At 40.6% G+C, this 14199-nt stretch overlaps 1 protein-coding gene across 2 annotated transcripts; it reads left to right on the forward strand.

Annotated features, from left to right (window-relative positions):
• The first annotated feature begins 415 nt into the window (after positions 1 to 415).
• Positions 416 to 2547, forward strand: LOC120951647 (aprataxin and PNK-like factor). Of its 2 annotated transcripts, none has more exons than XM_040370454.2 (3): positions 416 to 613; positions 689 to 1613; positions 2206 to 2547. In XM_040370454.2, exons 1-3 carry the CDS (start codon positions 518 to 520, stop codon positions 2415 to 2417), a joined length of 1233 nt encoding a protein of 410 aa, XP_040226388.2. In that variant the 5' UTR covers positions 416 to 517; the 3' UTR covers positions 2418 to 2547. The 2 variants fall into 2 exon arrangements, with proteins under 2 accessions (XP_040226388.2, XP_049461996.1); XM_049606039.1 differs by having other exon boundaries at positions 2192 to 2305.
• The last annotated feature ends 11652 nt before the right edge of the window (positions 2548 to 14199 follow it).

Below are 14199 nucleotides of genomic sequence, written 5' to 3' on the forward strand. Positions count from 1 at the left end.
CCAATTATTCGTACTCGAAAATGTCTATTGGGACGTGATGCCGTTGGATATATACTTTTAGGCGTCAAATGTTTCAGTCATGTAGATTTTTCGCTACTTATTCACGTTTCACGGCGTTAAATTGTCACGATACGTCTAGGCGCACAGTCAGATCTGTTGGATTTGTTTAGTATTTCCACAGGGTGCTGCTGACATTCAGCAACCATTTGACAGCGAAATCAAGATTAATAAATAAATTTAAAACTTTATGAAAGTTAATAAAATAGCAAAAATTGATTTCATTTAAGTCATATTTTTTTTTATCTAAGAATAAGTTAGAACAGATCAAAGTAATTGTGATTGTTCGGTGAAAATGCTTTGAGAACGCAAATTGTCCATTGTGATAAGGGCCACAAATGTCAAGTTCTTACGTCGCATGCGTCAAATAAAGTAAACACGCAAATGAATCGTAAACAAAACGCGCGCGCTTCAACGCTTATCCTCGTAATTTCATGTAAAATCAAGTGAAATCAGCCTGATGATGAAAAAGTTGGTAATCATCGATACTATAAAGCATACGCAAAAAGCTGTCCCCGAGAGTGGTCAAGAAATTGGTCGCGGGAAGTTTCTAGAGGTGAGTGTACCATGGTATCGTGGGAAATGGTAACTTTGCCGTAGATTGCTACTGAAGTTTCCTCTATCATTTTAGTGCGATGATAAACGAGTGTCTAGGACGCATGGCCGCATCGCATCAGAATTGAAAGGCAGCAAGCTCTTGCTACGCCTCGAGTCACTACACATCAATCCGATATTTTGCCGGAAAAAGGACGGGGCCACTGATTATACGTTGAAGAAGGACGAAAGCATTCTGCTAGAAATTGGCGACAAGTTTAAACTTATTGTGGACGGCGTTTGGTTTGAGGTAGGCGAAGATACATCTGAAACTGATACACCTCCCACAGAGATGCCGATTGAAGCTGAAAATCTAAATTCCACAATGGAGGATGCTACGCCATCCAAACGCAAACACGATGCTGAACAATCTGAAGATCAATCAAAAAGGCTACGGATAGAATGTGCAGATAATAACTCCGAACCATCGACTTCATCCCATCCCCTCCCGGCAAACCATTCAACCGATGCTGAAGAAATGATGGTTCCCGACAGCAGCTCGACAGAAACCGTAACAACTACACCCGTTAAGATTAAACCGGATCCTGATGCGTTACCATCAGGTAGCACTAGTTCGCAAGTTCAGATCAAACCCGACCCAGATGCGAAAGGAAGCAACGGGGGCCCAATGGCTAATGATGTTTGTTTGCTGACAGGCAGAAGTTTGCACCCAGTATCGATTAAACCTGACCCAGACGGATTGGTAGCGATAGCGGGACTACCTGCCACCGTCTCCCCAGTAGTTGCTAACCCCGGTGTATTACGCCCATCCTGTGATTTCGGAATACGATGCTACCGTGCAGGTCAAGATCATCGGACACTCTACGCTCATCCGGGCGATTTGGATTACAGAAGACCGAACTTTCCTCCACCTCCTCCGGGATCACCGCTGTGTCCGTTTGGTGCACGATGTTACAGACGAAATCCGCAGCATTTCCGCGAATTTGATCATCCAGACCCGAGTAAGTATGACACCGATTTAAGTAATGTGCTTGGACCATCCAACTTTCCGGATGACACCATGCATAAAAGACGTTCAAATCGTGCAATTATTTTGCCGAAAAAGTTTAAAGATTTTTTGATGTAACAATCGCAATTGTGGGTGTGGTTCGTTATCAGTTCTATACACTACATTATCTATGCTATTATTTATAATCGTGGTGGCCCGGTTTTCTATTCGGCTAACACACGTCGGTTCTTATATGCTCGGAAAGAGTCGATTGTCATCTAAACCGCCCTCTCGTTGTAACGTCTTTCACTACTATCCGGTTACGTAGTACTAATAAGTCAAGAAATCTTACATAGACTGGCATACCTCGTAGAAAGAAGGAGAAATAATATGCAATCGTTGAAATATGAGTCGTGCAATTTAGACAGTAGTTAATATATGTATCAAATAATTGCTGTTAATCAATAACAATTGAATGATTTTCTGGTGTATTAATGGTTTTAATTATTTTCGAGTCTTCGATCTTCGACTAATTAAATAAACTATAGTATGGAGGGTGCCTGTTTTTCAGATCGAATTGATTTTGTTCAGATTTGTACTTTTAGATGCGGATTTGTTGCGCAGACCTTTGCGCCCCGGTGGACCAAGACTGCAGCAGCCTGATGACAATATGTCTGATAACGATGAATATCCGTACGAATCTGATCCCGATTTTGATGATAGCTCGTCAGACGAGTATATTCCCGGACATATGTATGATGAGAGTGACGATGGTGACAGTGCAGAGGGCGATAATGATAGCGGCCTGGATTGTTAACTCTGCGCAAACGCTTATCTGGAGGATTTGCCATAACTTTGTTACATGTCTGTCAGGCCGAATGGGGAGACGGGAAATGTTATTTAAGTAAAACGAAGAAAATAAAGAATATTACCTCATGTTTTCGGTATTCCGTTTCGTATAATACTGTGCGCTATGTATGTTGCAAGTATGTTCTCGTGCTTAACAACCGGCACGCCCTTCGTTATTTTTTTTAATTTCTTATATTTCTCGTAAGAACCGCCTAGTTAGCCGTATCACTTGACTTTATTCTTAGATATAACCAACATTAAAAAAATAAGGTGAAGAAACTGTGAAAAGATATTACACGTTGATTTGTTTTAATGAAGAGGGGCTCGTTTTGAGGTGTATATATTGTGCAGTAATAATCGCAATGCGATTAAAATCACAACGCAATTCAGGTTTAACAAACAGTAATTTTAATTCCTTATATATAACGAGCAATATATAATCCTCTCTTCTTATTTGGCGTCCCAAACCATTGTCGCAGTAGGCTTGCAATAGATAGATGCCAGTGATATAAATAGGTTATCAGCAGGATAATTCGTCCTACGTATGCGCGGCTCGGACCAAAAGCTGGCCGTGGGGCTTTCTCAAGCTGAGAAAACAATCTCATTAAAGTTTCTCAGATACTCAAAACTAGTTCTAATGACGCAAACCCGTGGCCATCGTAAGGTTTTCTCACTTTGAGAAACTGTTATAATCACACAAGCTATATTTTTAAATGAAAAAAAAGTATTTGATCTTACATTTTGTTTGATTAGAATAGTTGGAATAGTTTTTATTGAATTCAACTAAATTTGAAGTATATGAAGTCAAGATGTCATAGGACACATTGAGGAACATATAGGTTTAAACAATACAGTTTTTGTATCCTTTTTGTATTTTTTTGTTGTAAATGATATATTGTGTATTCTATGTGATTTGAGGTCACTCGATACACGCACGGAAAGAAATGTCTGCATGTGCTCCAGCGTGGTCGAGCTTTCATGTTTTCCTACCCTCTCCTGGCAGCGTTTGAGGCAGCGTCTACGCATTGTCATTCGATTGCGCGTGGTATAGCGCACTAGGAGTATGTGGGATGCCAATTACATTGCAGAACCATTGAAACTGCCCACTTTTGAATCCGTCGTATCCAGAGATACTGCATCGTGAAGAAGGATTGAGTGCGAAAAATGACTGACCAATTGGATTAGACAATCATAATAACGAAATAGTGATATCCGTCGTACTTAGCGTACAAGTTACGGGAAAGGACTTCCGACTGTTGAATACCGGACACTTTCTTAAATTTTGTTCAGTTAAATTAAAGTTAAATTTCTCAGTGTAGTGTACCTAGAGCCCTTTTCGCGATGAAAATCGTGAGCTGATGATGGGGGTTTGCCGACTCGCATCGGAAATTTACTTTAAAATTGATTATTTGCCCGTTTAACTTTGTGGTGCTTTCAAACAGTCACTTGCCGCCAAATGATATAGACACACACACATCCCTGTGCGTGTAGTAGTCAATGAACGCTGTTGTGTTTTGTGTTGCTCCGTGGTTAATGCATGATATTTTATGGTGAAATTTCATTTCAGTGTAATGTTGCATGCGGTAAAAGGGTATGTGAAGGAGTAAGATTTTTGAAAATGTAGTAATCATTGAGTGTTATATAGTGCAGTTGGATGGAGTGTGTAAAATGCTCCAAATCCGTATGGGTTTGCGATGACCCAATTAGGTGTGTTGGTGGATGCGGTAAATTTAACCGTGACTGCACACCTCCCAATTAGATTGCCGCTCGTTTGGTGATTGAGTGATTGAGTCGCTGAATGTTTTGTCTAAGTGTGAGAATTGCATGAATGTGGTAAAGTGTATGGAAGGTGGTGGTGACATTAATTTGGATGGAATTGTTTCTAAGGCTATGGAATCTGAGATTATTCAGATCAAGGAAGAATTTGATAAAGAAATAGAGAACATACGGAAAGAGATAAACGCATTAATACATGGACACATGAGAAAGGAGATTGCTTCTCTTCTGGAAGAGAGCATGAAGCGAGGTATCGATTCTGTTGAATATGGTAATTTGGGTGTTACAGTTAGCACCAATTTGTCCACTGCATCTTCGACGCCAGCAGTGGATCTTCGACGCCAGCCTCTGATGGTTGTATGCAAGTTGATCGTTCCGATTGGATTACAGTAAGAAACAAAAGAAAAAGGACACTTTTTTTATTCAGGGGGAACACTGAAAGAAGACACTTTGTGAGAATGCAAAAATGGTTGGATCCAAATGCCACAGTCCAACCTTTTTTTCCTGAAACACCCATTATTATTATTATTTATTTATTAATCTTCAACGGGCCGTATGGCCTAATTAAGATGTAACAGTTCAATAAAAAAAAATACATAACAAAAACACAATTCGCATCGCAATTCACTGCGGCCACGGCAAAAGCCGGAGACGTTCCTTGAAGCACTGAGTCGAGATGTCGAAGTCGAAGCAATCCGAGACAGTGTTGAAGACAGTCGACATGCGGAACATAGGGTCAGAACGACCAGCGCTGGAACGGGGTTGAGTGAGACGTAGAGTTTCTCTAGACCTAAGTGTTCGGGATGGTGCATAGATATCGACTCGATGCAACAAAGGTGATGAGTCGATAGAGCCATTTAGCAATCCAGCGATGAAAGAGCACTGTGCATTGCGTCTTCTAACCGAAAGAGGTTCAAGGCCTAGAAGACGGCACCGCGCAGCATACGGAGGAAGATTATTGCGATCCTGCCAGGGAAGTAGGCGTAGGGCATATCGCGTGAGTTTACGTTGAATCGCCTCAAGTCGAGCAATTGAAGAAGCGGTAGTTGGGCTCCAGACTACGCACGAATATTCCAGAACCGAACGAACGATACAGTTGTAGACAGCTTTGATGCAAATGGGGTTGCGGAACTCATTAGTTGTCCGGATAACCACGCCAAGTAATTGATTTCCTCTAGCTACAACGTCATCGATATGCTGTTTAAAGTTCAAACTAGAGTCAAGCAGAACGCCCAGGTCTTTGGCATGATTTTGTCGATTAACTGCAGTGCCGTCCATGAAATAGGTACACCGGTGGACAAAAAGATAGGAAAAAAATTGTTGTGTGTTTTTTTGCGTGCAATAGGTGTGCCATCGCCAACAGTTGTTGTTGTTGTTAGTATGGTTTAGAGCATGCAAGCAAGCATGCACGTTCTGCCAATTCGCTATGGAGACGCTGCAAGGCTATGTGGAAACGCATAGACAGAAGCGAATGCCGTAACCTCATCGGCGATATGGCCCTACGCTGTGAGGAAGTGATAGCGAATAACGGTCAACACATTGACCGTTAGAATATGTTTTCGCTCTGTGGAACACCGCAACACCACCTCCCAACAACCACTTGAACAGTCATTTTCAGGGCTACCAAATATTTCCGACAAGAACTATGTTTTTCGGTCACAGAAAAAAGTTCCTATTTTTATGTCCACCAGTGTACCAGTGACTGGGCTCCTGCATCGACTAAAAGACACATAGTAGCATTTCTCGATGCAGATAGTCAGTCCATTACGCTTGCACCACGAACAGAAAATTTCGATGCAGTCTTGCAGCAATGTACAATCACCTGTGTTGTGAATAGGCGCAACAATTTTTGCATCGTCGGCAAACAGACTGATACCGTCGGGAGGTAAAGCGAGGGTAACATCGTTGATGAACAATATGAAGAGAAGCGGGCCAATATTGCTTCCTTGTGGCACACCCGAGCTGCTGACTATTTCTTTTGACTTGTGATTATCAATTTTCACGATGTATGTGCGATTAATTAGGTAAGACTTAAGCCACTGTACGAGCGAGCTGGGAAATCCTAGCTTATCGAGTTTGGCGAGAAGAATTGCGTGCGGAAGAGAGTCGAATGCTGCTTTCAGATCTGTATAAATTGCATCGACTTGAGCTCTGGCATCAATTTGACTAGTGCAATAGGTTATAAATTCAACCAGGTTCGTGGTAGTCGACTTTTTTGGCACGAATCCATGTTGATACGGGCTTAGGTAGCTGCGGCATGCATGTAGCAGATTTTTGTATATCACTAGTTCGAACACCTTGGCAATGGCACACAAAGATGTAATACCCCGGTAGTTGATGGCATCTGTCCTGTCGCCCTTTTTGTAAATAGGAACCATCCAAGATTTCCTCCATGTTTTGGGAAAGTAACCATTGGCTAGCGATGCATTGAACAATTTTGCAAGGATAGGTGCTACTGTCGTTTGACAGCGTTTCAGCACGGTAGAAAGAATTCCGTCGAGTCCAGGAGCGAAGGAAGGCTTTAGTTGCGTTAGGGCAGATAAAACGATCTCACTGTCGATGAAAGGAGTGCTCATGTTAATTGCGCCAGCCGGAGTGTTGACGAGAGCTGCATCAATGGTATCGGTATCATTCATGGCCGGTGAAAAGCAATCTGCCAAGCGATCCGCGAAGAGATTGCACATTTCATTAGTGTTGGCACTTGTTGCTCCTTTGTACGTGATAGATTTCGGAGTATGCGTGGATTTTGTTTTGCTATTGTAGAAGCGCCAAAACGAATCAGGTCGCCTGCAGAGGTAACGTTGAATATTACTCAAATATCTGCCATATCGAAACCTGTTATAGCTGCAGTATAAAGAGTGCGTGTCAAAGTAGATCGAGCGAGATCTTTGGCAGCGGCGCGTTTGGTAGTGACGATAAGCAGCTCTTTTTACACGTTTGAGTCGTTTGATTGTGCGGTCCGCCCAGGGGGGGTTAGGTTTAGGACGCTGAACTGGGACGCATACAACAAAGGCTTGCAGCATAAAGGACGAGAATGAACATACTGCTTCGTCAAGTGAAACAAAATTGGAACAGTGAAAGCTATTGTTAAACATTGATATCATGTCGTTCAGTTTCACATAGTCAGCTTTAGCAAAGTTATAAAGATAAAATGCGGCTGTCGTCGAGTTTTGTCGAGTCGTTGAATTGCGTCGGGTCGACGAGTTAATACGTAAATTGAAGTCAAACGCCGGATGGTAGGAGTCAAGAGGTACAAGCGGAACAACACTTGGAAAGACAGACGAACACAATTTAGCTGCAGCATTTAAGTTTAAGTTTAAGTATCTTGCGAGAATCTTGGCGAATGTTGACAATACAGCGATCGGCTATCTAAAATACGAGCAATTGTGCTATTCATTTATCGGTAAATATGTTGGAACGTGTTTTCAATGTAAAAAAAATGGAAATAGTTTAAAAAAATACGAAACAAAAATTCTATTTAAAGCTTAAAATAAAGCATCTCAGAGTGAGAAAAACTGACGACGGCCACGGGTTTGCGTCTGAGAACAAGTTTAGAGCATCTGAGAAACTTTAATGTGTGATTGAAAATCTTTACTCAGCTTGAGAAAGCCCTTGGCCTCGTGGCTTAAGGTTGATAAAAATGTGCATAGCAAGACTTTGGTTATTGTTCCGAGCACCGATCAGTCATGTGACATTACAGGTTCAGACTTGAGAATTCACTTGGACCCGAAGGCTAACAGGATTACCAGTGGCGGATCTAACGGTAGGCGGGGGACCCCGGGGCCCCGTAGATCGCCATTCTATAGTATGCCCGATACCCTTAATCCGTCACTGAGGATTACTAACTTCCGTAAAAGAAAATGCTAGTAAATGCAATACAGGTTGAGTTCGACATCGATTTAAAAAAAGTGAAAGAAGCAATACATCTTACATTAGGACATAAATAGAAAATAGAACAACTCTTCCAACTAAACGTAAAAATAATGTGGACAATGATTGAGAAGCATGATAATTATCAGTTGATTGATTTCCAAAAGAATCAACATTAAGGAATTCCTGATGGTTTTATGGCTATAATAAGCAGCTTTGAAAACAAATAATTTAAATATCCAAAATATACCGTTTTGCTTGAAGGTGATAGTATAATATGTTCCTATGTTGAACAAAGAAAACATTTTTTTGCGTTTGGCTGTTTTGGAGTTAAAGAAAATACAAAGAAAAAAGGAACACGGTTTAAGACTAATCATGCAGCCAATAACAAATAATGTCCTTGCTTTAAAAGGCTAATAGATAAACAAAAAAAAAATTGATAAAAGTAGCAACGAGAGCATCGATATAATAAAAATGTAGAAGACCCTCATGTAGTAGATAGTGGTGAAGGGCAAAGTGGCTCCATACAATTTCGGAGCCGGCTCCGGAGTCGGCTAGTTTCGATGTAGTGTTGAATGAATCTAGCGACGGTAATTGATTTCTAAAAATTTTAGTTTGAAAAATAATAAAAGCTGCCAATTACGGTCTAATTTATCATTCTCCTTGTAATACGAGATTTTTGACATGAACAATGACTAGACTACTTTTTGAATCAGGATACTATTAATGTAATATGTGATTTTAACATTAATTATTTCACTGTAGCAGAGTCAAATCAACTAAGAAGACTGGTGGATTTGATGAGCTAACATAAAAAATCAAACAATGCTAGAAGTTTACCCAATAAAAAAGTAGGATAAATGTTTTGTCTAGGCTATGAGCTTATCATTATCCTCGTTATCTGCAGATTGTGTTGATTTTGAGAAAGCCGCAACATTAATTAAGCTGCTTGAAGATTCTACGAAAAATTTGCTTTATGAAAAAGAAGTTGCGATTTCTTAAATAATATAATAAACCGAACACGCAAAGCTATACACAGCTTGAAAAACATCAAAATACACAAAAACCAAAGATTGAGGTTTCTAAAAACATTTTTAAATAATAATTTCGGGAACAGCAACAAACATATTGGCTGGTATCATTGAAACCGTTCGTAGTAGTGATGGGAAAAATGAAATTTTTGTCGGAATCGATTCCGGCTAACTCCGATGTTTTCTGGAATCGATTCCAGACAGTAGGTCCGGAATCAGTTTCTGAAATTGATTCCGGAATCGACTTGGAAATTGGTTCCAGAATCGGCTCTGGATTCGGAATCGGTTCCGGAATCGAAATCGGCGCCGGAATCGAAATTAGCTTCGAAATCAGAATCGGCTTCGAAACGGAGTCGGTTTCGGCATCTCCATAGCAATAACCGTTTGGGTCCATTGATGCTACGTATCGATAACCGCAACGAATCAAAATTTACTTGTAGACGATTATTTATCATGGAGATTCCCGGACTAATTTCCCTTCTTATTTCAATTCAAAAAATGATTCTCATTCCCGAGATAATTCCATTTTTGAAGTCAATCCTGATTCCGTTGCCAAGGCAAATTGCGATTCCCAAATTGGAATCGGTTCCGGAATCGGAATCTGTATCAACTCCAGAATCGGAATCGATATCAGCATCGGAATCGGCTCCGAAATTGATTCTGAACACGGAATTGAAATCGGGTAGGTCCGATTTCGAGCTTCCATCACTAGTTCGTAGCAGCGGCGTACGCGTCGACACTAATTTTCACCCATTTTTCTGATGTGATAAAAAGTACTTATAACCCACCTTGGTAGTTGCCAAATAAATTTGTAGCAAGGGGCGCAGGTGAGTTGTACAGGATCTGGGACAGGATCTTCTTGAAGAGCTTGGCCGCTAGTTCATCGCTGTCAGCAGACTTATTACTCTTAAGTTGCTTGATGGCGCTGTTACTGGTGTTACTGCTGTGCTGCTGCTGCTGTAGTGGTTGCCTTGTTCTGCCACTTGCGCCAGCCTCTCTTGCTTCTGTTCCATTCAGGTGTCCTTGAAAGTAGCACTTCCACCTTTTGATCACCTCCCGCTCGCGAGAACGTGGTCGATTTGAGAATATGTTTGTGTGGTGATCTCCGAGTGTAGCCCGCTCGTACAAGAAAGTAGGCCTTTCTGAAGTGTTTGAACGAGGCGTTCTATGAGAAATTCTTAGCTAGAAAGAAATTTTCTAAACAAGAAAAAAATTTGCTAGTAAGCGGAGGGTAGGTCCCTCGAGACCTCGGGACCTACCGACCGCTTAGTTTGCGTAGTGTTTAATCCTCCCCTGTTTCCGAGTGTAGCTGAAGCGAGGTTCATGCTGAAAGAAGGTGCTGCAAATGTTTATGTGCTTCGAGGAGGCAAAGTTAACGGCCAGAGGCCGTTGTCGTTTGTCAGCGTTGAAGCTTGCTTTCGTTGGTTTAAATGCCTCCTCCCGTCTGACCTGAGCATTAAGATCTCCAATGACGATATTCACATCATGTTCTGGGCAGCGGTCATACTCTCTCTCCGGCTACGTAATGGTGAGCTCTATATACTTTTAATTTTTTTAATTAAAAGCTTAGAGCTTAATACTTTTTTATTTTTATTTTATTTTATTTTAGTGAATCAAAGTTATCGGGCAGTATGCCTAAATAACTAATGCTTACAATGTACATGCCCTTGAACTAACTCGAATATGCTGATGCAACTGACAAACCGATTGATTGAAATCTGCTGAAAACCCTATCCTATTATAAACATCAATCATTTTAAGCAGTGGATCATTGGCACTAAAACCAGTCGATGTCAAGGGGCTTCTTAATAGCTCTCTACTTCTAAGACCTCTAGATATACTTCCTTGAGTTCAAGTAATATACTTGAGACTTGAATATGAAATGTGGCAGATAAGCTAATTCCTATTAATGCAACGATCAGTTAAATAACTTCTTAACCACTCAACAACTTTTGTGTGAACACCATACTTTGATAATTTAGATAGCAATAGAAAGTGGTTGACCTTGTCCTTGGTCGCGAAAAAGTCAGCATAAATGACGTAAACCTGTAAGCCCTTGTCAATATTGGTGTGGCAAAGTTAAGTAAGCGTATTAGATTGATCTCAATCGATCGTATCGGCATAAAGCCATGTTGTACATTGGAAATTAACGGTAAAAAGGCTTGGAGCATATGACGGGAAATTCCTCTATAATTTCACACATTAGTTTTATCAGATTTTTTATAAACAGGAAACATCCACGATGATTTCCCAAGACGCTGGAAGCATTTCGCTTGCAAGGATTTGTTGAATAATTTGGTCAGTATGGGTTGAGTTGAATATTGCCTATCCCCACCGTAGCTCACGATCTTAGCCCTGGTTACGACCTAAGCTCACCCTTACACTCCAACCCGAGTCAATCGGGTGTTTTTTTGTAGTCATTTAATATTTTAGCTTAGCTTTAGCTTCAGTTGTAAATATTAGCTTTAGTTTACTCTTCAAAATGTCCCGTCCAGTTTTTATTTCTGCATCCGTTTCGGGTAAGAAGAGCTATTCTGTTTGATTCGTTCTACACTTTGCATTCTATTCACTCACATTGCTGACCTCAGCTCCGTTTAAAAATGTATCAATATATGGCTACTTTTGCTACAATAGCATGTATTGCTTTCATTTTGATAACGTTAGTACATTATGGATAAATATGACTGTTTCATCAGAAATACGAAAAATAATTACTGTTGTCTGTCTAAAAAAACTAAATCTTTGAGAAACAGCACAAAACTGAGCAATGCTTTGTTTCTCTATCGAACGAGACCACACCTGCGAATAATAGCGTAATTGATCGTTCGTATGTGTGTGGGCACGTCATCACGTAGAAAAATCACCTGGAAGGATGAATCCACGTCAAACAATCAAACAATTTTGAGAACGGAAAATGTGTAGTACAATTCCGGGCTGGGACAGCGAGTCAATCAGCCGGAAGAAGCTGTCGATGGGTGACAGGGCGATTGAGAGCGAACATGACACAATGGCGTAAAAAAACTCAATTAAGGTAAAACCATCCGAGCAATTGAATCTGTATTATAAAGCTTAATGTGTTTGCCTTTAGGGATTGTCATCGGATGGGCTTATTGCAACAGAAGGCTAGTTCACAACAGGAAGTATAGGAACAATCGCCACAAACAAATAACACTGACTGGGCACAAGAACAGTATAAACATTGAGGTTACGAGCAACTGCGGAAGTGAGATCAATTGTCCCATCAAGTTCCTCCTACAAAAACCGTACCTGACTCGAGACATCCAGTCGGTTTGAGTTGGAAGAAAGCGAGCAACGGTAGAGTTTCTTAGCAAAGGTAAGGCTAAGAGTTTGCTGCAAGCTCAAATAATAACGGACTGGCCCGTCAAGACCCCCGGGAGTGATATATAACTGATGGTACCACCTATGGGTGTTTGTTTACCGTCATAGAGGTATTAGAGCCATTTCGGAGTCCGGAAGTGATTGTTACAGTTGATTTCATGCTGAGTTAAGGGCAGTGCTTTTGATTTCTTCCTGAACGAACTGCTCAGTATTTAAGTTTTGTAAAATTTACCATTCTGTTTACACATATAGCATTAATTAAATCATCAATTTTAGCTGCTTACTATACATATATTTTTAGAATGCCGGAATAACTGCTATGCTTAAAGCGTCACTGACCTGAACAACGTAAAACAACCCACCCTGAAGATTGATTCTGTTGTATCTTTTCGAACCCTCATCGAAGAATCCTTTGTACTGGATTTGAACTGGGTGTTGTTTTCATGATCTTGCAAGACACTGCTATCTTCCTGCGCTGTACAATGCACGATCCTTGAGCAAGCCCATTGATGCGAAGGTGAAAGTGTGAAAGAACCGTGTATCGATCAATATCGGAAAGAATTATGGCATTTTCTCCCTTTGCCTGCGTTCTTGGGGGATATGAATTTCTCTCGATTTTTGGCACAAATTCCATCCCTTTGCATTTATGATTTTATTCCTCCATTAAAACGGTGTTATAATGCAATTCTTTTATTTCTCCATTTCTTGTTCTTTGGCAAACTACTTGACAAGGATGATATTGCTTCAGCAAACTCGTGTTCAACAATGAACCCGCGATCGACCCGGGAAAAGGGAGAGAAACCAAAATCGACAATGTCCACGCACTGTACCAATGCTGAATGATCGTTATCTGCTCGATCTGCTTCGATTGGTGATCATTTCATAAATGTTTGGGTGGTAGAAAACCTGTTTCACGTGATTTGTTGCGTACTGGACTATTTAAAAAAAAACATGATAGTTTTTTAGCCCGTTTCATCGATTCGACGAGTTCTGATGAAAATGTCTTTGTTGTGGGTTGCTTCATGACAGATATCCCGGTCTCGGTAATTGCATCGTTTAGCGTATTTCATTGTTGTATCGTGTAGATGTTAGACAAACAGCTGAACTCTAAGGCACTCTTCTTTCACGTTTTAAGTGGATAGAAAGCTCAGATCTTTCTATTTTTGTCACCTTTTTCTTTTATACAGAAATGGTATGGCGCGATGAGGAATCGGCAGCTGGAACGCTTAACAATCTACAATCGTTTATGTCGTTTCGAAATGACACGTGCGTTGCTTCAAAAGAAAAGTGTTCAAATTTTCAAGCGTTCCACACATTCGTATTTTTATTCGTTTGAACTAGAACATTGAATGGCTCGAAATATTTCATAGATTATTTATAAAGTTGCAAGTTTGCAAATTTTACATAATTTATATCGTTTTACGATATCATGTGAATGGGTAAATGATAATTAGATGGAAAATGGTCCAGACAAGCCCATTGAGGACTGTGGACCTAATGAAATTTTTGCCTGAAATGTAGCACTATAGCAAGGGCACAGTATCTAGTTTTAGTGGATATGCAGTTTTAGTTTTAGTGTATTCTATGTATATATATATTATATGTCCATGCCTCTGTTTCCGGGACGGTCCCGTGGTACACAGAATGGACCGTCCGCCCGTAGCAAGGATTGACTATCCGGCTACGTGGTAATGAATAAAGTCTCGAAAGCCTGTATAGGCCGGACATGTCCGC

Source organism: Anopheles coluzzii, chromosome 2 (assembly GCF_943734685.1).
Source record: "Anopheles coluzzii chromosome 2, AcolN3, whole genome shotgun sequence".
Lineage (NCBI taxonomy): Eukaryota > Metazoa > Arthropoda > Insecta > Diptera > Culicidae > Anopheles > Anopheles coluzzii.

Coding starts and splice junctions, on each gene's coding strand:
- LOC120951647 (XM_040370454.2), top strand. CDS start 518: ATGATGAAAAAGTTGGTAATCATCGATACTATAAAGCATACGCAAAAA. Junction 614..688: donor GTCGCGGGAAGTTTCTAGAG/GTGAGTGTACCA, acceptor CTATCATTTTAG/TGCGATGATAAACGAGTGTC. Junction 1,614..2,205: donor ATTTGATCATCCAGACCCGA/GTAAGTATGACA, acceptor TTGTACTTTTAG/ATGCGGATTTGTTGCGCAGA.